General features: G+C 45.0%; 1 protein-coding gene across 1 annotated transcript in view; it reads right to left on the bottom strand.

The window, feature by feature from the left end:
* SYN3 (synapsin III) overlaps positions 1-27,800 on the bottom strand; it is a 280,859-nt gene that overhangs the window by 228,959 nt on the left and 24,100 nt on the right. Inside the window, exons 2-3 of the mRNA XM_034777964.1 lie at positions 19,099-19,579; positions 2,397-2,454 (exon numbers count right to left, since the gene is read on the bottom strand). Coding sequence (XP_034633855.1) covers positions 2,397-2,454; positions 19,099-19,415 — 375 coding nt within the window. The 5' untranslated portion in view covers positions 19,416-19,579. The remainder of the gene's footprint in view (positions 1-2,396; positions 2,455-19,098; positions 19,580-27,800) is intronic.

Below are 27,800 nucleotides of genomic sequence, written 5' to 3'. Positions count from 1 at the left end.
GGGTCCCATGCCCAAACCTGAGCATGCCACCTAAGTAACAGGTCTTGGCTGATGGGCTGGATGAGGTTCACAGGAGTTCCTGGGAATTGTTACAAGTCCCATGGTAGGCACTGCTCCTGGTCTATCCAATCAGGGAACCAGCAGTGCAGAGGCTCCATTACAGGGGTAGTCAGTAGGCAGACTGTGGCCAAAACCACACCACCAGATGCTTTTGAATGGACCCCAACTTCTTTTTATTTACTTATTATTATTAACTTTTTTATTATCTTCTCTGGAGTCTAGACCTTGACTATACCTTGACCAAGAAATTTGGATCTTGACAAAAAATATGTGACTACCCTGGTTTGGGGTATTTGGGAGAGGAGAAAAAGGAGATTATGGAATGATTGCAGGGGCCCGCAGTGGAGAGGCAGATACTCCCTGCAAATGGAAGGGGTGGAGGGACAGGAAGGGAGGTACTGAGACTTAGCAGGGGAGGGGAGACAGCCGGCTCCAGGGTGGGAAGAGGGTTCTGGGGGTTCCTACCTGCTTCCAGGCCTGCTCCAGACCCTCTGGGTCCCACTCCCTGCTACCCTGCCAGCACCTGGGCCCTATGGTGGCTGCTCCAACCCCTCTGGGTCCTCCTCTCACCTCTGCTCCCTCCCCCACAGGCATGTGAGAGTTTACATAAGGGCACTAGCCCCCTTGACCCTGGTTCTGCCTTCCCTGGCATAAGAGGTAATCTGGGGCCTGGGCTCTAGGACTCTGCAAGGTGGAAGGGTCCCAGAGCTTGGGCCAGGGCCGGCTCTAGGCACCAGCAAAGCAAGTAGTTGCTTGGGGCGGCAGATTTGCAAGGGGCGCAAGAATCCAGCATGGGAGCTGAGAACCAACAGGGGGCCCTGGGAGCTGTAGTTCCTTGGTTAGCTCCCTGCCTATAGAGCCAGCCCTGGAGCAGGGAAAGAACTACATTTCCCAGCATTCCCTTGGCCACTAGCAACAGGAAAGGGTGAAGGAAGGAGTATGGAACTGAAATTTGCAGCTTGCTGTGAATGGTAGGAACAGAGCCAGCTCTAGGTTTTTTGCCGCCCCCCTCCCCCGCACCCTTGTATTGCCCCAGCCTTGGACTCTCCCCTGCCCACACCCCCTGCCGCCCCAGCCCTGGGCTCTTCCCCCACACCCGCACCTCCTGCCATCCCAGCCCTGGGCTCTCCCCCAAAGAAGGAATTGGGGGAACTAAATGGACGGTGCACCTCTCTATCTGAAGCCTAGCAAGGGAGGTATGTGGATCCTACTAGAATTTAAAATGAAAAGTAAGGGAGGAGAGGCTCTGGACCTGGGCAGCTTTAGATACAGTACCAGGCGGCACTTAGGAGGATTTCCACTTCTGAGCCATGGAAGCAGAAATTGACTTTTCCTTTCCAGATATAGCTAATATTCAGAAAGGAAATCTATCACCTGCCTTCCAAATTTGAACACCCTCAAAATTCAGGCGTGCTCAAGCTCAATTTGGGCAGCTGTTACTTCATTTCCCCCAAATCAAATATACTGATCCACTGTAACTTGCTGTAGAAAAAGTAGAATAAATTGAGCAAGAAATGCTTCCCAGTGGTTATTAGGACTGGAATTGCTATTTTCAACAGCCATTGTTTTTTTTTTTTTTAAGTTTTAGTTTTATTTGTTTAAAAGGAAGACTGTGATAGTGCATTCCCCATAGAAACAAAGAATGGAACAAAAGAATAATAAAGGCACCTCAACTTTTTCTCATTTATGTAGGACAGTCTTATAATATGCATCCAGATATCCTCCAGTCACACAAGCTGAAAATTGTTCCACTTTACTGCAGTTCTGTAACCATATGGGAACCAATCCTGTCTGTGATCTGTGCACATCCAAAATTCCTGCTGAATGACCCGCCCTGGGAGCGAGTTACCAGTGACCCAGCGCTGGGGCGGCAGGAGGGTGCAGGGGGGGGGGGGGGGGGCCCCGGGGTGGGGGGGGGGGCAGCCAAAAAAATTTTTGCTTGGGGCAGCAAAAAACCTAGAGCCGGCCCTGGCTTGGGCTGCTGCCCAAGCCTGAATGTCTACACTGCAAGTAAACAGCCCCTTTGCCTGAGTCCCATGAGCCTAAGTTAGCTGGCATGGGCCAGCTGTGGGGTTTAATTGCAGTGTAGACATATCCATAGGGACACTCAAAGCAGCACTAGAAAAGGTACAATAGGGAACAATCCTGAAAAGGCAGGACTGGATGGCACAAAAGGTTATTTTCATCTCTGGCTTCTCTAATTCTGTGAAACAGACAAGCCTTAACATTCCTCCTTAGCACCCTTCTGCTCCTGGCTGATGCCCACAGACACCTGCAGGTGGGGTTTCAATCACCTACCTGAACCCTTGCTATGGAGGATTTCAATGATCACTGACCTGTTCCACTCGGATCTCAAATTCTCCATTCACCTTCTTCCCCTGGAAATACTTGACCCTAAGGAGGGAGAGAGAGAGGGGTACATGGTTAAAAAGGCTGCAGTTCATGATTATTTATTTATTTGTCAGCTACTGTTTTGCTGCAGTTTTTCTTTTTTGTTAAAGGATTTCCAGATGGTTCACAACATGTTTTACTAATTCCCATTTTCCCTTGAATTTCTGTTCTCCAAGAGGAATCTGCCAAACCAGATGAAAAATCACACTGGAAATTTCCTTGAAGGCTTGGGAGGGGTTTTATTTTTTTTTTAGACTGAGAAAATAATTATCTCCCTGCACCTTACAGAGCAACAGTAATAATGAATGACAAGACCAGTTTGTATGTATTCTCTATCCTGGGGACAGAGGCTATGAGAGAGGGAGGCTAAATCTATCATGTGACAAAGAATTAGTCAATTTTCTTCCAACACTGAACAAGGAACTTTATCAGCATAATGAAAACCATATTAAGCCTCTCTTTCTCTCTCTCTCTGCTTCACTGTAGAGCTTGTCTTAGACAATTTCCCAGCCCTATCTTGCCTGGCTTCACGCGACTGATTTAAAGAAACAGTATATATATCCTCAAAATATAAATGAGGATAGATTTCTTCAAAATTATGAAACCAGATTTGCATCAGAGTCACTGAAAAAAAAAGTCTCTCTCATATACTTTCTCTCATCTCTGCTAAAAGCCACAGCCATTGAATATACAACAGGGGAAAACAGATGGATGTTACCGCTCAAACGGAGGGACTGATAGTGCAGAGAACCAGCTATAGGACAAGTATATGCTTTTTTCTTCTGATCAGGAAATTTCTAACAAAAGTTATTTTCCAATCAGAAAACAGGGTTTCATCAAAATCAACATTTTTTCTCAAACTGTTGATTTAGATGACTACTTTTTAGTTTTTTCAAAATTTCCTACATAGAAAATTTCAGGACGCCCACCACCACAACATATTTATTTGTTTTCATTTCAAAATAGTGGGGGGGCTCCCCCTGCCACTGTATTACCATTTCCCAATTTTTGCTGGTTGGAAAACACCAACAAAGTGTAGGAAACAGTTAAATATTAGAAGTGTTTGTTTCTTTGTGAGAAAAAGTAACACTTTCAACACTTTGTTATCCAAGTGACAAAAGTTTGGACAGAAAAAGATAATGAAGGAAAGTTAGGGGAAGGGAAGAGCAGGTTTTTCCCTATACCTTTTTAATGTTTAAAAAAAAAAAATTTCCCACACATTTTATTTCATTCCCTCTCGTGTTGTTGGAGTGGGGTGGGGGAGGAAATGGGGGCTGTGGGAAAAAAGTTTAAAAACAACCCACAAAGTTGTCCAGATTTAAAGAACAAAACTGACATTTTAAGTCTAAACAAAAGTTTGTTTTGAAACGTGATTTTAAACAAAATGAAAGTTTTCATTTTGTTTAAAAAATTCCCATCAAAAAGTCCCTCTGTCAAAAAGCCTATTCATCAGCACAAAGTTTACCCTAACTATGAACGGAAGTTAGGTAGGGACAGTACATTAGCCAGGTGTGACTACTCCAACAGGCTCTTACAAATCCAAAAAAAGGAAAATGCAGGACTTTAGCTATCCCTAAGACTCCTTGAGGTCATGAGAGTTGGATGAAAAAAAGCCAGACACGATGCCACTGCTTTGGCAACAAGAGTTACATTGAGTGCACTTAAGTTCATCCTGATTCTAGACAGAGCTATAACTGGGTCTAACGGTTTTTCCCATTTTTACATGTAGAGAATTATCGCTGTAACCAGCAGTCTCAAAAGCCAAGATAAACTTAGTGTGCTCAGAGTAACTGGTTTGAAGTCTGAGGCATGGCATTCAGGGGTACACGCATATTTTTTTTTAAACAGAAGATCATCACAGTGTATATGCATCACCCACATTTATGAAACAAACTTCCTCCCTCTGCTGACCTGCTGGTTCCTAACTCATTGGTGCTGCTTCGGTCCTACTCACAATGAAGGCTGATCATCCACACACTCTTTCATCCAGTACAGATGAGGCAAAGAGACTTCCACTGCTTAGTCCAAGAAATTAGACTTCACAGTAAAAATTATAAAACCCTCTCCCCACTGCTACAGTACAGACTCTGTTCCCAAATAGTCATGTATGGGGCACCACCACCATGTGGACCCAGGGCATAAGTACAAGGCATCTTGATTAAGACACAGCAAGACCTTTGTTTCTGGACCCCATTTTCCACATGGCCTGGCTCATTCCAATGACTCAGCTCACATTTTTTAAATGAGAGGATATATTTTCTTTCAAGGCAGATCCAGGGCTAAGCTGCTGTAGGGGTCTCTGAAGACTACAGGTGTTAAATAATTCAGAGATAAATGTGTTGCTCTGTGCTCTATTCTGACACCGCACATGGGAAGACTGAAACACCTGCTGCAAATATGCTCGGAAACAGATTCAATAATGTTTTTAATTTACACTTGGTGTTTCTGAGTCTTTGGGAAGTAGAGGCCACCATACTGAGCAGGAAAGAGATATTAGTCTCACCCTGGAGCCCCTGAAGTTTCAACCAAGCAGGAATTATTTATACTATGGAGTACCTGTAGGCCACGTTCATGGTCAGAGCCCCATTGCACTAGACAGTGCATCAACACACAGCATGAAACAGGCCCTGTCCCAAACAGGGGCGGCTCTATGTTTTTTGCCGCCCCAAGAATGGCAGGCAGGTGGCTTTCGGCCTGCGGGAAGTCCGCTGGTAACGCGGATTCGGCGGCATGCCTGCGGGAGGTTCACTGGTCCCGCGGCTAGCTGCCGCCAAATTGCCACCAAAGCCACGGGACTGGCGGACCTCCCGCAGGCATTCCGCCGAATTGCTGCCCTCACGGCGACCAGCAGGCCGCCCCCCGCGGCTTGCCGCCCCAGGCACGTGCTTGGTGCGCTGGTGCCTGGAGCTGCCCCTGGTCCCAAAGAACTTACAACAGACAAAAGGTGGGAGAAAGGCGGTATATCCCCATTTGACAAAGGGGGAACAAGAGAGCAAGAGATTAAGGGCCAGATTTTCAAAAGCAATCATGACCCAGCAGGTCCCACTGAGAGCTGCTAAGTCTTGCCCTCCTTTGCAAATCTGGCCATACAAATGATTTGCTGAGGGTCACACCAGGAGCCTGTGACACAGCCAGTATTTGAACCCAGATCTAGAGTCTCAATACCATGTCTTAATCATAAGACCCATCACAGGGCTTCCTTTAGTGCCTCAGCAATGCCACTCTTATCTATCCAATGAAGTCACTTATGAACAATGCAAGGAATCTTTCATCACCCTAGAGGCTGCGTGGGCTGCCTCACAGTGTTCCCAACCTACTGGCTTGAGAGATCATAACAGGATCACCTAAGTCATCCTGCCCCCCCCCCCCCCCGCCCCATCCCATGTCAGCTTTGATTACTGACCACTGGTCTAACTGGCCAGCACTTTATTATAAAGCATGCAGGATGTTGACAGCGTTAGATTGCTGCATTATAATTAGGCTATGCAGGGTGTAGGTTGGGTGGTTTGGTTTCTGATCTCAGTAAATTAGCCTGTAAACAGATATTTTGGATGGAAAGACTTGTGGCTCCATGCTAGCAGAACAAACCCTAGGGAGGATTTATAATGCTAAGAAACATTTGAATGCTGCAGCTCGTGCAGGGGGGAAAGGAAGTGCTATAATAAATAGCTCAGTAGATGCCCTCTGCTTTTAAAAGAAATTCCCCTTATAGTGCATCTTTCTCTGTGATTAGTGAGCTGCACACTTTTGGGAAGCAATACATTTCCTGGGTAAAAAGGCATTAGAAACACATAAAAAAAGCCCTCTGCTTTCTGCTCCAGCCCCAGTGAGATTGAAATCTCACCTTCAGCCCCGTAACGGTAGAAACCTCAGATGTCTCCTCTCACAAATTGTTTAGAAAGATTAAAAGCTCGCTTTTCAGAGAATCCAAGCATCCCCCCCGCCCAAATGTGGTTTGCAGAAGCAAGTGCTCCATTCCCAGGCTGCTACATACACAGCATATCCTTTATGGGGACCAGAAGAAAAGGCCTGGTTTTGAAAAGCATCAGCTCTCTGCTCCCTGTTTATATGTGTAAAGAGCATTTTGTGAGAAGCCAGCGTGTGGTACTTGTGTCCCCATGTTCTTGTGAAGCTTTTATCAGAGTGAGGCTACAAAAGTGCCCCAAAGGAGCCTGCTCACACAGTAGTATAAGCACCTCTCAGCCTCCTAAACATCAAGGGCCCAATTCATCCCTTAGTACAGACACTGAAGGGAGGCAGCTTGCGCCTCACCTCATTCAGGGGCTTCAGGAGCTCATATGGCCCCCAGTGCTGACTTAAATTGTGTTCCTGCTCTATTGGCCACCTGGGAGGTTTGCCAATTTTGTAATATTTAAAAGCCGGACACTCCAGCAAGAGTTCCAGAACCTCCCCTGCCCCACCCCTTCCCCCTGAGGCCCCACTCCCTGTTCATTCCTCTTTCCCCCTCCCTCCATTGCTCATTGCTTTTGCCCTCTCTCCTCTCCCTGTGTGAGTCGGGTGGGACTCGCCTGCAGAGCCGGGGTTGGGAGCTGCATCCGCCCTATGCAGGTAGGTGGCGGCCCTGGCTGAATAAGAGCTGGCATAGATGATGACTCTGCTCCTCCCCACCTCCCTCGCCCGCAATAACTGGACTTTGGGTGTCTGGTCAGTAGATCTGACTGGGCACCATCAGGTCCCCTTTTTGACCGGACTGTCTGGTCAAAAACCAGACATCTGGCCACCCTACCATCTGGATAGGCCCCCTTTGCCAGGGCTCCAATGGAGGTGGTGCTGGGGAAATCCCTGGAGGCTGAGGGTTATTCTTGTCCAGCGGCCCCTTTGTGCTGGCCTTGGTGAATCCATATCTGAATCACAGAGGAGCCATGGGGCAGCCATGGACTCAGCCCCCAGATGTATAGTGGAGACTTCCAAGATCAGTAGAAAAAGGTCAAAATTCATAAGGGGTCATTTTTTCCTAGGAGTCTATAGGACATTATGGTTAACCCTCTGAAAGTGAACTATAGTTAGGTATTGCCTTACTCCCCGTAACAGGGTGCTGACTTAAGAGGCACTGAACTAGCCCCCGTTAGCTCAGAACCTGCTAGCGTAGCTCCCATAAAGGGGAACTGATTGGAGCTAGCAGGGTGTGGCTCATTAAAGGAGCCTAAGAGCAATCACCTGTGAGTCTGCTGAGCGGAAGGCCTATAAAGCTGACAGGAAGGAAGTGGAAAGGGGGGCAGAAACAGGAGGAGTAAGGAACTGCTGCTCCTAGCTAGCAACAGGCACTAGCTGTCCCCCGGCTGGCTACCTAAGTGCAATTGACTTGGACATAGAGTTGTATATAGATGGTGGTGGGAATGAACACAGGGAAATAAACAGACACTGGGTTGCAAAATAAGAGGTCTCTGGCTAATTTGTACAGCGAGCAAGGACGTGCTTGTCTACATTCCCATAGACATTTGGCTTTACCTGATTACTTTTGTTTTTATATTAAAACAATTTCATAGGAGCAGTTGGTGTTCACTTCATCAACCAGTCAATGTGCTCAAAATTGGAATCCTGGATGAGCCTTTACCCCCAAGGCTTGTCTCTTCCTTGATTTTTTTTTCCTTGTTGCTTTTATGTCCTGGAGAGAAGGTGCTTATAAGAACCACTTCAGCGGGCACTGCAGTGGTACCCATAGGATTCGTGGTGTATGTAGATGGAAGGGGATGCTGCAGAGAACTTTCTATTTTCTTGACAGGTTGTAGAGCACTCCACAAAAAGGTTGAGATCCGCTTGGCATGCCTGGGTATACAGGATCAGGCAGAGAATCCCAAAGGAGCTCTTGTTCGGTGCAATCTCAGCAGGCAGGATACCTGAACGTAACATACATTGCCAAATGCCAGGTTTGTTACCTGTCCTGAAAATGTTCTGGACATGGATGGCAGTATCCCATTGTCTACTTATGAAGGATGAGATAGCATGAGTCAGAGTGTTGCAGGGGGAAGAGGGGAGCGACAATTAGAAAACCTGAAGCTGTTTCAAAATGTCAGTTGGCTGAATGAGTGGGGTTATGTTCCATTTTGCGGCCTGTTGGAAGCACAGTATTTTGTGTTAAATGTATGTTATAGGGCTTCATTAGTCTATTTCACAAAATGGCTACTGCATTAAATAATTTATAAGCACAAGAAGAGATCAAGGAAATGTGCCTCAAGGTGTCTTGCAAGAGGCCTCTCTGGAGTTACTATAAGAAATGTCCCTGCGATCTCTTGCAGTGTGTCTGGAAGTAACTCAGCACCCATCACCTTAGCATTCCACCTGTGGAGAAGCCACACTCTTATGGCAGCTGGAGTCAACAGAATCATTGCTGGCTGCATTTCGGGTTGAAGGCCAAAAGGTTTGATGGCTAAAAGCAGCAGCCCATGTGGATGGAGCAGGTTCGTTTTCCGGCAGGGATATCCCTGCAAGACAGCCTGAGACATTCCTGGTGTTGCATTTTCATTTAATTCAGAACAAATATTATCTCTGAACTAAAAAGCAAAGAGAATCCCAAAGTATTGATCTGACTTTGCTTGCTTGCCCCAGTGTGATTTTTATCATGAAATGAAGTGTGTGTTAGTTACATTTTCCTACCATATCCTGGATGAGTTAGTGGTGTTGCTCCTTCAAGTGACCAGATAAGAAGCCAGTGAGGAGGAAGAGGAGCACTAAGTCCAGAGTCTGAATCCCATACCTATCTGCATGAATTCATGCACGTACAGCATCATTGTGTTAGATGTATGCTTAGCCTATGAGAGTTGTTTGAGGATCTTCCTTCCCTGGACATGGGACTATGTTTCAAGTCAAACAGGGTGGGAAGTTTAAGAGCTCAAGCAAAAGAATTCATAAAGAATAGAGGACGGAGTGTCGCCATGTTTTATGAGCAAATTCCTGGAAGTCTTTCCATTAACTTCAATGGGTTTTGGATCAGGCCTTGAACAGCATCCAAACCAACAAACTAAGGTTAGCTTTATTGGCTGCCCATTTCTTCTCACATTAGATTCAGGATGCATTTCCTGCCCCACACTCCTAACCTGCAGTGGGGGCCTGAACAAAAAATGTGATGCAAGAACCACGGTGGGAGAAAAATGGAAAGAGGGGAAAAAAGTAAAAATGGAGGAAGAAAGAAAAGCAGGAGGAGGAGAGAGGCGAGTGAATCAAATAGAAGACTAAAAGGATTAAATTATGGAATCTCCCAATTCCTTTCTTTGACATCCAAATACAAACAAAGATATCTCTTGAGTCTTTTGGGAATCAAAGCATGTAATTTCCTCCAAGATCAAACTTAGAAAATGCCAGGCTACAACCCTCTTGATTGGATGAGGGTGGACCTCACGGAGTGAGGTTAGCCACTCAAAGAATTCCCTGTGTCAAAGGGCCTGGGGGCCCGGGTGATGCACAAGGCCCTCACTGTATGTCCGCATTGTCTCCTACGTAAAAGGGACTGGGACTGGGAAAAAGGAGACAGTTTCCAAGATACTAGCAAGCAGGCTGCGGAATGCCCAGATACCCCTCCAGCCCCTAGGACAATACAACGGAGTCAGTAGTGCATTTTTGTTGGTTTGCTTTTTTAATGGATAAAAATGAGCAAGACTTTCCCCTCTCTGGCCCAGCTCCCCACTTCTCCCAGATTAGAAATTTCCATCTACAAACAATATGGATTTCCAAGTTTGGTCAATTATTGATCACCCAAAGCCTTATGGGAGAGGGAGGAAATGATTACCCCAGGAGTTGAGTGCTTTGGGACAATCAGGTCTATTCTACACACCTGCTGCAATCTAGAGACCTTTATGTATTGCTCAGACATAGAAGGGATATGTTGTTTAATATTCACTGTGCAGTAATACCTAGAGGCCCCTACTGAGATCAGGGTGCACCTGTCCTAGGTGCTGTACAAACACATAAGAAGAGAAGGGCCATGCCTTGAAAAGCTGATAATTTAAATAGACAAGACCAAATGGGAGAAAGGGTGAATTATTATCCCCATTTTACAGATGGGGAATGGAGGCACAGAAAGATTAAGTGACCTGCCCAAGCTCAGACAGGGAGTCAGTGGGAGAGGTGGGAAGAGATCTCCCATGTCCCAGGCTGGCATTTTATCCACAAGACCATTCTTTCCTGCATATTGTAAAATAATCCCTTTGGCATTTTTATCTTCAGGGTTCATAGTGATCATCAGCAGTTCAGCAATGCAAGATGGACCCAGGCTGCTGCTACACAAAAACACTAGAGCCTTATAACCATAAACTAGCCATCATTGTCCCCTGAACAAAAATGAGTCTGCCAATGGACCTCCATCCACACTGGATCATCCCTTCCCTTTGGAAGAGCAGAACAGTCTCTCTAATTAAGGGGTTTGTATAGTGCCCATCCCTGTAGTATCTAAGCACTTCCAACCCCGCCCCCGCACTGATACGTTAAGATTCCTGCAACTCTGTCTGCCTCCTGCATCACTTATTGCTGATGAAACAGGGCTAACTAGAGACAATGGAATTCTTCAAGAGAAAATGGGTCAGTCATTAACTAATACTACACTTGATCTTGCTCTTTGCATTTTTCCAAGGTTGTAAGTATATGAAGGGTGCCTTGCTGTAGGTCTGATGCTCCCCAGTCTTCTCTCCCTGTCCTGCTCCCAAGGGCCAGCATCACAGCCATATTCCTTCAAGTCACAGAAAACTAGATGGGCCTCCTTCTGTGCTGCTGCTTAAATCAGCTTAGGTGCTGCTGTGACACATGAGGCAGCAAGTTTATTTTATGTACGATTTAAAATTGTACATTGCTAGCAAGTTTCCCTGTTGCTAAATCTAGATGGCAGAGCCTGGAGCTGTTTGGAGGGGTATCATTTTGTAAGGATTCATGCAATACTCTATTCCACTTTTGCTTTGAAGTGAAATGCATCTACAGCACCTTTGAGTGTTAGGAACAAGGGAACCAAAATAACTCAAAAGCAAAACTCAGCCAAAACTGCTGTGTTTTAGGCAGAAATTATATAAGTGCCTGGGTTCATTTGCAGGTCACTAAAAGGCTCACAAATCTTGAGAAACCTGGCTGAATTTCTGAGGTTTACCCACGTCTAGGCAAGACACTCTGAGGTTAAATACTATATACACCTCTACCCTGATATAACGCTGTCCTCGGAAGCCCAAAAAATCTTACCGCATTATAGGTGAAACCGCGTTATATCGAACTTGCTTTGATCCGCCAGAGTGTGCAGCCCCACCCCCCCCCAGAGCGCTGCTTTACCACATTATATCCAAATTCGTGTTATATCGGGTCGTGTTATATCGGGGTAGAGGTGTATTTAAAAGGACTCTTGTAAAGTAATTAAGGCCCCAAATTTGACTTGCATTAGCATATTTGTAACCTGGTAGGGAATATTTGCCAGATTCCTAGTGTCTATTTTTGTAATACTTCTTATCCTTTACATTTCTGTATCACCTTCCAACCAGGAGCACTGGACCCCACATTTCTTTACATATGCAATATAGAAATATAGACACGCAATGGTGATATAAATAAGAAGCTGCATTGCTTTTTGGGTCAGATGTGATAACAAGGTCCCTGCTCACTTTTATTTGCTAACTATCCTATGTCACTTTCCAGAAAAATAGGCGTTTTGCAATGTATCATGTACATTTGACAGCCTCACCCGCACTCTGCCCATTATTCCATTACCTCTGGGACTACTACTTTTCAAAGCCTCTATGCAATATTGAAATAGCTACTCTTTATTGATATCATATAATTTATCACATATATTATTCCTATTCCCCCCCAAAGTGGAATTTTGTCTCCAAATAAGGCTTGGCGGGGCCGGCAGGCTCCCTACCAGGCTCTGCATGTCCCTGCAGCTTCTAGGGGGAGGGAAGGCAAGGGAGGCTCTGCGCGCTGTCCCTGCCACGAGCTCCGGCTCCACAGCTCCCATTGACTGGGAACCGCAGCCAATGGGAGCTGTGGGGGTGACACCTGTGGGCGGGGGCAGTGTGCAGAGCCCCCTGGTCCCTCCACCTAGGAGCTGCAGGGACATGCTGGCCACTTCCCCAAACCCCAGCCCCTGCCCTGAGCCACCTCCCACACCCCAACTGCCCCAGCAGTGGCCGGTGCAGCTGGGTCAGGGCTGTCTGATGTGCTCGGTCAGCTCCAGAGCCAGCCGCACCGGCTGCTGCAGAAATCACGGGTGTCACGGAAAATCACCAAATCCGTGACTTTCGTGACCTCTGTGACAGACACGTGACATTCACAGAATGTTTCCAAATAGTAAATGTATTTGCAAAAAGAAGGGAACTAGTTTGCAAAGTGGCTGGATTTACCAAACTCAATATGAGATTAACATTATTTGACCACTGGTAGTCCTGGACTAGTAACATATTTAAGGTTCAATATCCCATGGACCAGGACTAGAAATAGATTTTTGTAGCCCAGTAAACTGCAGCTGGTAATTTCCTCTTCCTAATGCGATCCAGCACTTTATTCCAAGCTCTGAAAAGCCCTGCAAGCCTTATTTTGCAAAAAAAGTGTTATTTTAGATAGTTTGGAAGAGGGTTCAGTTATGAATAAATCATAATTTCTCTTCTCTTCTGAGTCCAGGAGTTTGGTGCCATTATGTTAAGACAGCCTGGCTTTAGAGATGGAGGGAAATGAAAAACAAGAATTCAATTTTGTAACACTCACATTGTCCTTAATGGCTTTGTCCTGTGAAATATGGCACAAATTATTGATGGGGTGGAAGGATTCTAAGCAAGAAAGAATGTAATTTTGATAGTATTGGACTAGCTTGGAATGAGGACAAAACACACCTATTGTTCTGAAAAGTGACATGGGATATTGGTAAATAGAAGTGAGCAGGGACCTTTTTACTACAGCTGGCACAAAAAGCAATGTTTTCATGGTACTTTATTAATGCGCTAATGAGGTATGCACGTGCATTTCCAAAATAAGCTGTTTAAACAAAGCATTAGGGTGGGGAAGTGAGTACAACTTCACGAACAACGGGGGTTAACAATTCACTGGTCTCAAATCTTGTTTCAGCTTTGGAAAAAAACACTCCAGCAAGAGGGTGATTTTACTTAACACTGATCTGGGCAAGGAAGTTGCCAGAGGTGGGACACTTTCCTCCTGGATGAGGTCATCGTCCTGGATTTGGCTGATTTGTAGTAACATGGAGTTCTGCCACTCCATTTCCTCATGGTGTGTGTGTGTGTGTGTGTGTGTGAGAGAGAGAGAGAACAAATTCCCATTCCCTGGCAGCAAATACAGGTTTGACATGGAGGTTGCAGGATCTCTAAAAATGCATCTCTTCCAGGGCAGTAGAGGCTTCCAAACAGTCTGCTTGCCCTGCTCTAAACTTGTGGGGTTTATGCGTGGGACAGGGACCCTCAGTGAGAAAAAAGAATGGCATTTTCTCTGCTGTGGATGGAGATCCATTGGCAGACTCATTTTTGCAGGTGGCTATGATGGCCAGAGCAACACAACTAGAGTCATCCCCCATCCCCGCACTAAGCAGAGTAAAGATACACTTCTTTGGGAGGTGCTGGAAGGGCGTCTTGGAGAAAAATAGAAGCTCTTGTGTAAATTTTTGCCACCATATCAAAGGGAGAGTTGGGTCATTTTCCTGCCTCTGATGGAATCCACCCTTCTTTTGCTATGGCTACCACATCCCTGCCAGAGTGGATTGAGTTATGTAGGACTCAAAAATATTTCAAGAGCAAATATTTAGCCTTTGAAACATGCCAGGGTACACCAAGTGTCAGGTATTAACAAAGGTTTGCAGATGAAGATAGCTGTGGATTCCTATAGCAGGTCTTTACACCCTCCAGGCCATCACTACAAGAGAGAGAAGTTCAGGGCTGTGCTGTAGGATGAATAGACTTAGCAGAGTTTTAAAGAAACACATGATACTATTTTCCAATTAAGTGCACTTAACATACTTAGACTGTAAGCAATTTGCAGCAGGGACTGTTTTTGTTCTGTGTTTGCACAGTGCCTGGGGCTCCTAGGTGCTCTGCTATACAAATAAGTTGCCTATCCAGCCATATTGCCACCTTCTTGGGTTACAAGAAAATGTATTTGTTTTTAAAAAGGAAAATCAGTGGACAGATTCCCCACTCTCCCACCCTTGCTGTCTGCAAACAATGAGGCCTCATTACATGGGGTTTATCACAGGTTATGGGGGAAAGTTTTGTGGAGGTCCCATGTTAAAATATTGATAGCTCTTTGCTTGTTGTTACTTATTTCTAGTGACTCTTTTCTGGTCCAGTTAACTCTTCCAGCATGAGGGAGGAGGAAGGAAAGGACCATTTATCAACCAAAAATGCTGCCTGAGTCAGATATTTTGGCAGGCAAAGAGGAGTTGAAAAGGTTTTAAATTTGATACCTCTTCAAAAATGAAATGAACAAAACAGTGGTAACAATAGGTTATTGTTCACTCTGAAGATTCTGGGACTAGTTCCATGTGTGAGGCAACCAGAGTGGTCAGCCAAAATCCCCAGACAGTCATTTTTTCTCAAGGCAAACACTGCTGCCAAAGGGCTCAGGTGGGGCAGTCTGAGCTGGTATTTCATGCAGATTGATAGTAGGAAGAAGAAATAGGTTACTCAGAATGTACAGCAGTGTAACTGAGATCAGAATCAGGCCTAATCAACATTGTCTTTCAGTGTTGTGGTCATTGGACCAGATTCTGATCTCAATTATACCAGTGTAAATCCTGAGTGACGCTACTGCCTTCATTCACCCACGTGAATAAAATCAGAATCTAGCCCTCTTACTGTAAATGTTTCCAGGAAAGGCACAAATCTTACTGTATGTATAAAGACCCACGTATATTTGTGGAATATTGTGGAAACTTCTTTTGCTTGCAGCTTAGAATTCCAGATATTCCCTTCACAGGCCGGACACCTTCTAGCCTGGGTCCAACTCTTCCCCAGTTCAGTTTTAGGTGTTTTGAGCAGTCATCTTGGGGGTGGGGAAGTATCCAGTGAAGAACCAACCCTGATTAACTCACTCCCCAGCCTTAAATAGGATCGGAAATCCTTTGTTTCCCAGTTTGATCCCCACCCTCTACTAGTGGAAAAATAACAGCAGTCCAAGATGGTGTCCAGTACCAGGTGACCCTGCAGTGTCAAAGCAGCACCCCAGGAAGCTTCTCAGGAAGGTGGGAGATTAGCATCTTCAAAGACCTATTGTTCTCCCTAATGGTTTATTGACTAACCAGCCAGACTGATTGCATTTTGTCTGGTGGGCGTTCTCAGGTGCAAACACTTTTGCAATCGATACATAATCAATATTCCTAACTTCAGATACAGAAATGATACATGCATACAAATAGGATAATCACATTCAGTAAATCATAACCTTTTCAATGATATCTCACATGACTCATCTTGCATAAAACTTATCTTAGTTATGCCATATTCATATCATAACAATATTTCTATGAAGACTATGGGGCCTAGTGCCACACCTTCCTCTTTGATTACACTATTTGGACTAAGCAGCAGACTGGCCCCTAGGCCCCAGGTGTTAGTACTGTGTATTAGACATGTTAACGGGTCCAACAGAGAGTTACATGAATGCTGTGGTAATGGACTACCCCCTGGTGGTGTCTCCTTGATACTGCAGGGAAGTTTAGCACAAGCCAATGACTCAGCTATTGATCTTATTGTTACACTTGAGAAAAACCAGCAGGTGCGTCGAGGTGCTAAATAAGTGCGAACATACCAGCTACAACAGAAGGCAGCAGTGCCAAGTGGACCTGGTTGGTGGGGGGGGGGGGTAAAAGGGGGGCAGAAATACTTCTTATAGAAATGGTAGCCAGAAAAACCCTGTTTTTGCTAGATTTGCACAAACACTAGATGCGATTGCCATCCTACCAGAGACTTTCCTACTATGTTAAAAGGCCAGTTTTCTTGGGGGAAATTCCACTCATTTTCACTCTCGTTTCAAGTTGGATGAAGGATCCTGTATTAGTTACTGGCCTCAGTTGCTACACCTCCACCTTGATGCAAAATCCAAGCCCATTACTCTGGGAAGGGGAGGATAGAGGACAGGAGAGGAGGGCAGTCCTTGTTTTGTAATGAATTCCCCCCCTTTGAGACAGAAACAAGCCATGCTGTTAATGATGGGTCTGTAATGCACTCGTGTCTGCTGGGAAATAAGTGGAGACTAATGAAGGCCATTACACCCAAGATCTTGGTTTACATTTATAACAAGGGGACCAGAGGTAAAGCTAGCATTTGAGTCCTTCAGGAATGGTCCCGTGGTGAGGGTGCTACTCTAGGACTCAGCAGACCTGGGTTTTGCTACACATTTCCTGTGTGACCTTGGGCAAGTCACAGCCTCTCTGTGCTACAGTCCCCTATCTGCATAATGGGGATAATAGTCCTGCTCCATCTCAGAGGGCTGTTATGGGTCTCCCATACACAGTAATGGGGGTCATAGAAGTACCTAAAATAGAAAAGGTTGTTGTAGGTATTTCCCGAGCATCACAAAGCAGCCAGAAAGCTGCCCCTGAAGGGCAGCTAGGGATTCCCATGACACAGGGGAAAGTCAGTGGGATTGGCTTCTTGGCACCTGCTTCCGCAAACAACCCAGCACAGAGGATGTGGCAGAAGTGGGGCCAGAGCAGCCTCCTCACTACCTGCTCCTTTTGGTGCCGAAGGTGCACAATGAGAAGCAGGGCTGGACCACAGTGTCCTTACAAGTTAGCACAGTCCTTAGATAGATTCAGCCTGCGGGTACCTCCAGGATCTGAGCAACTGAAAGGCGACTTAGCCACAGATGCCTCCTCCTCCCCATCAGCCCAGCTGCACCATGCTCTGCTTCAACTAGCTCAATATTTTTATTCCCATTTTACAGCTAAGGAAAATGAGGCACAGTGAAGTTAAGTAATGTACCTTGGGTGAGTTAACACAGCAAGTCTGTGGCAGAGCCAAGAATGTAAGTCAATGTGCCTCAGCTCCCAGATGTTTTCTTTAGTCACTAGGGGTTTCCTAGTGCACATAGTTTATTGCACTACTGGATGGTGCTCAGATATTATGGTGAGGAGTGTGGTCAAAAATCTTCACAGAACAGAACAGAACAATGAAAATGGATGCTGGCAGGCTTTTCAGATCAGCCAACTTTCAAGGAAATGTCCTCCAGTCAAATAGGCCAGCTCCCCTGAATTTTGGAAGGATTCAGGTGTCTTCCAAGACTTCTGGAAAAAGTGTTCTGTCTTGGCAAATCTCACAAAAAAAGCCCTTTCTAATAACATTTCCAGCAAATGATGTTTGCATAAGCATATCCTTTGGAGGCTTAGCTAAACCTCTGAACATTTTTGCGGTTTGCTATCACGATTAGCAAGGGAGGGGATGATCACTTGTAGTAGTCTGTCTGTTTTTACTATTTTAATTACCTTTTGGTGAATGTAGATGTTGTGAAAGGCACTGGATTGACAGCCCTAGAGACAGAGATCTTCTCTTTATTCATAGAATAGGTGTAGCAAACACAATGGTGTTGTGCATGCCCGCCAAACCACACCACAATGTGCCTTTATACCTTTACACAATGTGCCTTCAGGGACCAGGTCTGGGGCAAAGGAGGAATTCAGTCTGCTGAGCACAGCCATCTCTTCTGAGACTGTCAACAAGTCTGCTAATTAGTGCCAATGGACATTTTTCTCTGAGTATAGTAGGAAGAGGGCCTGAAGAAGAGGGGGAATGCCACGCGCTGGGGGAAGAGGCGGGGCTGGGGGCGGGGCTTTGGGGAAGGGATCCAATAGGGGAAGGGAGGGGGCAGAGTTGGGATGGGGGCTTTGGGGAGGGGGTTGGAATGGGGGTGGGAAAAGGGCGGAGTCAGGGCGGGGCCAGGGCGGCAATTATTTCCCCGCCTAGGGGCAGCAAAATTATTAATCCGCCACTGATACAAACACATTCCAGAAAGGTGGTACCAAAACACCTTGATACCAGCACATTCCCCAAAGATAACAGGAACACACTGACCCATCTGAAAGATAAGGTCAGGATGACAGCACGATGGATAGAGATGTTTTGATCAAACCAACATGTACAAGGCAATGGGTGGCACCCTAATACGTCAGAGGGTGGCACCCTGATTCGTCAGAGGCAATACGTAACTTGTTTGTGTTGGTGTATAAAGATGTATCTCAGAGGGAGTGTCTTTGGCCAGCCAAGGGGGCAGTGTAAAGTCCCGCCACTGACTGAGCTGCGTCCATTGTCACGGGCATACATGTGCTAGTGTAACTGGAGACATTGATCCAGGGAGCTACGACCGTGCTTTGTTGGCACTAAACCTGGCTGGATGCCTTCTTACCTTAATGGATCTTATGGTCATTGAGTGGTTCGCTCGAGGTCTGCTGTGCCAGCTGTCTGCTCAGAGCTGGGACAGCACACACAGAGAGAACACACACACATGCAGCCGAACATCTGACAACACTGAGAACTGAAGAGATCACCACATTTATGTTGTGCAGGCCACCAAACAACCAGACCTTGGTCACCACTGACATGGATGGGTGACTTAGACACAAATTTTTCTATATCCTATTGCTGATCTCCCGAGCCATGCAGTCCCTTACACCCCAGTAATATTGCTGTCATTAAAGCAGTCAGTAGACGTGTGTGTGCTTACCAATCCGTGTGAGCATCGTCAATCACCAAAAGGATCTTGGGTTTCTGAGCCACAGGAGCAGGGCTTGCCGAGTGCTCCATCAGTCCTGCAGCTGCTTGTGTGGTCTGCTTCATGGCACTGGAGATGGAACTGAAAATACTGGTTCCAGAAGAGGAAGAGGGTGATGGCTGAGATGGCTGTTGCTGTTGCTTCCTCTCAGTTGCTGGAGAACCTGGAGAGCTAGTGGAGTTATCAGGACGCTGCAGATCCATCATATAGCCATTGGGCAAGTTGGCCACAAAACTACTGTCCGAGAGGCGCCTTCGGAGGAAATTCATTGCTGAAGCTCAGGATGGAGAACTTCTCCACAATGCGAGTGAGACAAAATAACTATATCCCACAGTTCAGAGGGGCTTTTGGAGTCACTATAGTTTAGTCCAGACAGAGATGCTGTCACCCTTGAAACTGTGTTTGAGGAAGAAATAGAAATAGACCTTTTTTCCTGTGGAAGAACAAGAGACACTTGTGTGAGATGCAGATAAAGTATTTCACATTAGAACAATTCACTGAGCCTTTAAAGAACATCCTAAGGCCTAAAGCTTAGTCAACACTTGTGTAAATGGAGAAGGGTCATTACTTTATATGCAGGGTATCCTACACCAACTTGCTAGCAAGGCACATTGGCCAAGTGGGTAGAAGTAGGTAGGCTTCATGGCCTTTTCCTGCCCCCAAGTGTTACTGAATTGCACACAGCTCCTCCTCCAGTCACAATAGAAAGATTAAAATATCTAGAGCCCTGCAAATCTGCGGATATCTGCTTTACATCCGTGGATTGGATGTGGATACAAATTTTGTATCTGCGCAGGGCTCTAAAAATAGCTGTGTGTCGATTGATTTGGTGTCCCAGTAGTTAGTGTTTCAGAGGAAGTTGGGGGGGGGAGGAGGAGAAAGAGTCCCATAATACATTTGGCTATTTCTACAACACTGTTCACCATGGAGAGGAAAAATTCTTTTCACTCCAGCTAGCAATCTGAGTCTATTCTGAGGCAAGAGAAATGAGACAAATATTGGATAAGTTGGAATTTCAGCAAACGGATTGGCTGAAAAAACCCTGTTTGCTGCTGGCTTGTTAAAGGGACTCTGAATTTTGAGACGCAAACATTCTAAACACAGCGATTAGTGGGGAAAAAATCCCGGAGCAAGGCTCGTGTGACACTCCAGGGCCAGTTTTCAAAAGAAGCTTCATTCTGTACTTGGCTCTGTATGTGCAATTTTGTGTCCCCCATATCTAGATTTTGGGCTTCATTAATATTCGGTAGTTACTAGAGATATTATCACATTATCTGATTTGCTAGTTCATTTCAGGGGCATACACAAAATTGGAAGCACAATTTTTAAAAAGGCCACATTGAGGCTGCTTTGCAAACTTGGTCCTCTAGATTTAAATGCTTCTTTTAGGAATAAGGTGTATTACTCTGCTGATCTTCTCCAATCAGGTAATGAACAAGGAGAAATTTAAACACCTGGATTTTTTCCTGAGCCACTAAACTGTCTTGTTATTTATGGAAAATGCATCCAATATTTCAGAGCAAACTAATGCCACATGAGTTAGTGGCATCACTTCACTATTTCACAACTGGAGACACTGGGGCCAGGAAATAGGATTTCCACAGGGACTCTGCAAGACCCCCTTCTCTGCTAACACAGCATACATCTTTGGGTCTTGTCTAGGCATAGCAGGGAATGAGCGGGGAACCAAAAATGATACAACAGCAACATAATGGTAGTCAATCATGTTTATGTCTTGGTACCAGTAACAGGTAACACAAGGGCATTTATTACAGCAGATGTCTGGAGCAGTGAAAGTGAGGGCTGCCTCCTGAATCAGTGGGGGCCATTCCTAGTGTCACAGTTACAGGTATAGCAGCACCTTGGTCTCCTCTCAAGTCTTTCTGTGTGCACCCCTCAGGTCTTTGCCCTCAAGCCTTTATTTCCCTGGAATCCTGCAATTCTCCAACTCTTAGACCAGGCCTCAGGCTACCCTCCTCCCCCCGCCCATGTACCAACTGTGATTTCCCTACAGGTCCAATTGGGCTTGGCAGCTGCAAGTCTTCCTTTTGGGAGATGTGACCAGCAGTTAATACAGTGGCCAGATAGCATTCTTAAAGGTAAGTATTGTTTAACCTTAATAGTAGGAACATGGCATCCAAGAAAGGATTTCAAAACAGAACAGTCTGTACACATCTATCTTACTAAGGTTTGCCGTCCCCTGGAAGGTTACAAAGGCCCAACTGCTTCAGACCCCTTCTGTAGGGTCTGTGTCTGTATAAGCCTCTGCCTCTCAAACAGTCTCTGACAACTGCCTCTCCCTTTCTCTTGAGGGTGATTTTTTAGCCAATTAGTGGCCTCTTGATATTCTGGTTCCCAGCCTTGGCAAAATAAGCCTTGTATCTTTACTGGTGACTGGAAGGAGCTTCCAGCTAATAGCTCAAGTATTGCTCCTTCATGACCCCTGCCTTGTTTACTAGGAGATTACTTATCTAGAAATATTGTCTTGCCTTCCTGCTAATTTCCTAACCGCCCTGCTATGGAACTAAATCAATATATGCATATGGTAAACATTCCAGTCATTTAATATAGCTACACACCCACCCACCATAATCAGGTCACATACAGTATGCTTAAATTATTACAGATCATCCCCACAGCTTTCACATCTAGTAAAATGGAACCATTCCACCCCACTGTTCAGACTTAACCTTCTGACTGCCACTGTCCTACCGCAATAGTAAAAACAAATCTCTGTGTTAGCAAAGATGTTATCCCAGGTGGTAACCAGAGTGGCAGAATGGGTGAGAGAAGGCTTTCTTGATGAGTACGGGTAGCTTAATAGAAGGGCATTGCACGGGCCTCTCTTGGGGGGAGAGGCATGTGTCATTTCTCTGCATAATACAGAAAGAGAAATGAAATTAATACATAACTACTCTACACGACACAGTCTACCCACATTCTAGTACGAGGGACATTTGAGCAGAGTTGCTGTCTGCAGACCACCAAGGTCCAAGTTTAGTGTTGGTTATGGTGATGTGCAGTTCACATATGGACAGAGTCCAATTACAGCATATGGAAAATGCCATAATTTGGTATGTTTGCTTGGAGTATTTGGCATCAGATGGCAGACAGTGGAGGGTCAGCAGAAATCTAACTTCAATATCAACAGTGTAATATACCATTTTATATCTTTGCAGCTTTTGGGGAAGTTGTCCTCTGTTCCACTGCTAAAGCATTCATTTCCTGCCATTACTGCTATCAGCCATTAGAGGGAGCCTGTGGCTATCGATAATAATCACGATGAGTAAAATTTTTAAAAGCACCTAAGTGACTTAGGAACCAAAGTCCCACAAAACTTGCAGCTCCATGTTTGAAAATTTTACCAACTACTTGGTGCTTGTATAGCTCTTATCTCCTTTACAAGCCTGACATCTTCTAAGCAAGGGACAAAGTAATATTAACTAATCTGCATGGATCAACAGCAGGAAATAACAAAACAGAGTGAAAGAATCTAAAATAATAAATAAAAGTATCCTACACTACAGAATGCTTGTCATCCAGTAATGGAGATGCAGTGGTGCATACTGGCACCCTAGAGCAAGGAAAAAGAATAGAAATTAGTTATTCTGCACTGCCACGTGGAAGACATAGATTGGACTCATTTACTGGTCTCCTTCTCCCTGGACTGGCGTGGGCTTGGAGTTCTGTGGAGACAGTGCTCTTGGGCTGTCTCTGTGCCACTAACTGAACCCTCCAAAATCAATGTATTGTTGATACATTCCAGAGGAAGACAATCCCACTGTGACAGGAAGGTTGCCGACCAAGGCTCTAGAAATTCAGGAAGGATTTGACCTCCAACTCCATCTGTAAAAGTGTGTGTGTGGGGGGGAAATGACAAGAGGTGTGCTCATTTCTTTATAAAACCATTAGGAAAAGAGTGTACCTTGAGGGGACATTTTCATCAGCCTTAGGTTAGCGTAATTAATGAAGTAATTGAAATCCATTTTTTAAAATTAAGGTAATTGTAGCTCTGCCATATCAATATATTGATTGCCATTAGCCCAGCTACAGAGAAGGTTTTATCTAAGATGAAAGAAAGATCAGTAATGGCATACATAAGTAAAAGGCCAACAAACACCCTGCTTACCGGAAAACATCAAAAACAATCTATTCTGCATTACACCCACACTGTTCATACTTGCCTTTGTTCTTTAGCTCTACAGACATGTACATCAGAACAGGGGCTTCATTTTCACTGGGTCCCCACATCCTGCAGCTCCCAGCCACAACTTCAGCTGAAGTCAACATGCAACATCCATGAAGAGTTCACAAGCCCCATTTGGTCTTTGCGTAACTCAACTGATTGCGTTCAGCAGGAGGGGAACAATATCCAGGGTCCAAATATTCTATGAGCTAAACAGTCAGGGTCCACCCCACAACTGCCAAGTAATGTGTTGGTCATATTACATAAATTATTCAGTGAGATTATTTGCATATTTGCAAATAATTTGCTTACAACCATAAATTTAAGCTTATGGTCAACACCCGTTCCTCCAAACAGTGGCAGGGTTAGGGTATGGTGCTGCAAAAAGCTTGCCAATTATGGCTAGGACAGGTTTGACACAGAGAATGCTCTATAGAAAGTCCAGAGGTCGGAACGGTCGATTCAAACCTCAGTTCTGGACAGACTTCCATCTGCAGGTCTCAAAATGCTTTACAGATGTGAATGAGAGTGCTCTCCCGTCGACATAGCGCGTCTTCACCAGACATGCTACATTGGCACAGCCTCACTGATGTAGTGTGGTAGTGAAGACAAGCCCCAAACAACTCACAAAACTGGAGCAACTGAACAGCCAGTGGGAATGCAAGGGGCTCTGGAGCTGACAGGGAAAGGAGGGTTTAGGGAGCTCTTCAGCTCATTCTTGACCAACCCCCTCTTGCTGGTGTTCAAAACAGAACTGTGTCAAGAACTGTGTTTCCTTAGTTGGTAAGAGGGCGTCTGCAATTCAGGGCCTTTGAGGGCAAAAGTTACAGGGGAAAATGCAGAGAACCTCTACAAATAAATGAATGAAAGTTACAAGATTGAAAGAAAAAACAAACAAAAAACACCCCCCACGGGAATAATTTTGCCCTCTGGGAAAGAAAGCGAAAAATGAAGAACAAAGAGAAAGAGTAAGAAATCAGAAGGGGGAAAAAAAAATCAGACAAACCAAAAGACAGCAAGAGAACCCATGAAAACCCAGACATATACAATGTCATGAACATACAGCTAAGTGTAGCATAAAATCCCTCCTTTACCTGTAAAGGGTTAAGAAGCTCAAATAACCTGGTTGGCACCTAACCAAAAGGACCAATAACGGGAGAAGATACTTTCAAATCTGTGGGGGAAGGTTTTTGCTTTGTGCTCTGTGTTGTTGTTCTCTCTGAGACAAAGAGAGACCAAACAAGTAATCCAGGTCCTACTGAAATGATACATCTAATATTACAGAAATAGTAAGTAATAGCAAGGGAATACGTTAGATTATCTTTTATTTTAGCTTGTGAATTTTCCCTAGGTTAAGAGGGACGTTTATTCCTGTTTTTTTATGAAACTTTAAATTTTTGCCTAGAGGGGAATCCTCTGTGTTTTGAATCTTTTTGTTACCCTGTAAAGTTATCTTCCATCCTGATTTTACAAAGGTGATTCTTTTATCTTTTTTTAAATAAACTTATTTTAAGAACCTGATTGTTTTTCAGTGTCCTAAAGACCCAGGGGTGGGTGGGTGCAGGGGGGGGTTGATCTATGCTCACTTTGTAACCAATTGGTCAGGATATTATTCTCAAGCCTCCCCAGGAAAGGGGGTGTAGGGGCTTGGGGGGATATTTTGGGAGAGGTAGGGCTCCAAGTGGCCCGCCCTGAATGTTTGTTTAAATCACTTGGTGGTGGCAGCGATACCAAGGGCAAGGAAGGAATTTGTGCCTTGGGGAAGTTTTTAACCTAAGCTGGTAGAAATAAGCTTAGGGGGTCTTTCATGCGGGTCCCCACATCTGTACCCCAGAGTTCAGAGTGGGGAGGGAACCCTGACATACAGAGACACAGAAGGAAACAAAAACAGAGGCAACAGGAACAACTGCATGTGCTTACATTGAAGATTATAGCAGAAAGGGGCTAATGAAATTAGAACATGATGCAAAGATGCAGATTATCTTTATTATTTAGTTAAATGTTCTGGCTAGTTTTTACAAAGGATACTAAGGGAATTAAGCAACCAACTCCCAGAGAATTTCAGAGGGGGTTGGGCGCTGAACTGCCTCAGGCTATTTCTCCATAATTTAGCAGTAAAAATCCAAGCCATCTTTAAACTTTGACATGTGTTAAAAAAAAACCCAGACTCATGTTCACTTAAACCTCTTACTATCCCTATAGGTGAGCTGGAGCCCAGAGGAAACAGAAGCGGTTTGGCTGATTTCTGCTAAGTGAGTTAAGGTTTCCCCTGAGCCTTTTATGTATGCCAGCAGGAGGCATTGAACTGACAGACCCATGTCAGACTGTATCCAGAACCTTGCTCCTAATGACTTCAAGTGAGCAATGTTCAGATCAGCAAACAATGGGCCTCACCCTTCTGCATCTGGGATCAAGAGAGTCACTTGCATAGGTCTGCCACAAGGGGGTGGTGCTCTTTCTCTGGCAACCCTGATGGTACCAGATCTATTAATAGATCACACATCTTTCAGAGTGCAGAGCTTTGAACATAGATTCACATTTTAAACAGCCAAATGGGCCCAGTTCTGTTCTCTGGAATACCGGTACAAATCAGGAGTGAATTTCTGTAGAATTACACTGCTGCAAGAGCACAGAATGTGGCCTTTCCACTTGTCGAAGGAATAGAGAAACACACTTTTGGGAATCCAGCAATTACTATCAGGTGACTAGTATTACCAACCCTGAGTTTCAAAAATCACGAATCAGGGCTCAAAATCACAATCATGAGATTTTTTTTTAAAATGCCTAATTTTAAAGACAAAGAATCCAAAGTTATTTCTTATTTGCCTTCGGGGTTTGGAGCCCTTTGGGTTCACAGGGCGTCACAGTTTCAAGCTTCTCTCCTCAGCCATGAAGACTAGAAACTTTTTTTTAAAATGAAATCTGAGGTTGTCACGTAATCGCTCAGTTACAGGAGCTGGGGCTTTAAGAACATGCACAGAAGATCATGAGACTTGTAATAAAATTGCGAGAGGTGGCATCACCGGGAGCTCTAGAGTCCATTAGTTAGGAAGGCCTTCTGAGGCACTGCTGTTTTCCACATCATAACCTGCTTATCAGCAAAGCCAGAGACAGCTCAATGAGAGCAAGCAATGCTGGGCAAAGAAATCCAGTGTTAATCCTTGGAAAGTACAGAGACATCTCCATATTAAGAGTCTGTGGAACTGGCACACTGTCTCCATTCTTTATCTCCCTAGAGTAAAAGGGGCCTTTGCAAACCCAAGGCTTGCTTTGCAATATTGACACTAATGCTCCCATTAAGACTAATACTTGTATGTATGCTGAGGGCACTCCCCCACATCAGATCAAAGGAAAGCAGGCGGCAGCAGTGCAAACTGGGAAGTTTATGCAAATAAGCATTCCATAAATTTAATAGGCAAAGCTGTAAAAGGGACCCAGCAGTGTTTAAAAGCCCCAGGCTGGTTTTTTTTCTCCCCTCAATCCAGTCTTGGATTTGATGGCAGCTCATACAATCTGTTGGTCTTTTAGTCTCCTGCAGAAACTGTATAAACCTTGATTTCATGGTGACAGGAATGAAATTGATACCAGGCTTGGCATTAATAAAGCAGGGACTTCTTTCACTGAGAGAGATATGGCTTTGAAGTGCATTGATCTGAATAAAATCAAAAAGCTGGATGTATTTAATATGTAGAGCCTGGCAATGTGCATTAGGGCTCATCCAGATAAAAGATGCCTATGGGACTGACAACTCTCACAGGAATCAGCAGAGGCCTTTCCAGCCTCATTGCTGTTCTTCCCTGATGGATACATAAAATACTTTTCTCTATCCCCATGCCATTTCCACACTTCACATGTATTTTACATCAGTCACGATACATCAATTATTTAAAAGAGGGGGAAACTGGATTATTTTCTTGCTATTGAGCTAAAATAGTTTCTCAGATTAGTTTCAGACATTACACTGAACTTAACTAACAATTCACTAAGAGTACACCAAGTACTGATAGATTTAATTATCTGTTAATTAAGGACCCTGGTTGGGATTTTGATAAGCACCTATGTCAGGGGTGGCTAGGGTAACCAGACAGCAAGTATGAAAATTCGGGACAGGGGGTGGGGGGATAATAGGAGCCTATATAAGAAAAAGCCCCAAATATCGGGATTGTCCCTATAAAATCGGGACATCTGGTCACTCTAGGGGTGGCCAACCTGAGCCTGAGAAGGAGCCAGAATTTACCAATGTACATTGCCAAAGAGCTACAGTAATATGTCAGCAGCCCCCCATCAGCCCTCCCCCCAGCAACCTCCAGCACCTCCTGTCCGCCGGCAGCCCTGCCAATCAGCACCTCCCCCTCCCTCTCTTTGCCTCTTGCCTGCTGCAATCAGATGTTTCGCAGAGTACAGGAGGCTCTGGGATGGAAGGAGGAGGAGCAAGGGTGCAGCAGGCTCAGGGGAGGGGGCGGGAAGG

This window comes from Trachemys scripta, chromosome 1, assembly GCF_013100865.1.
Source record: "Trachemys scripta elegans isolate TJP31775 chromosome 1, CAS_Tse_1.0, whole genome shotgun sequence".
Taxonomy (NCBI): Eukaryota; Metazoa; Chordata; order Testudines; family Emydidae; genus Trachemys; species Trachemys scripta.
The sequence above is the reverse complement of the archived record's forward strand: the minus strand, read 5'-3'. Positions and strand labels throughout refer to the sequence as shown.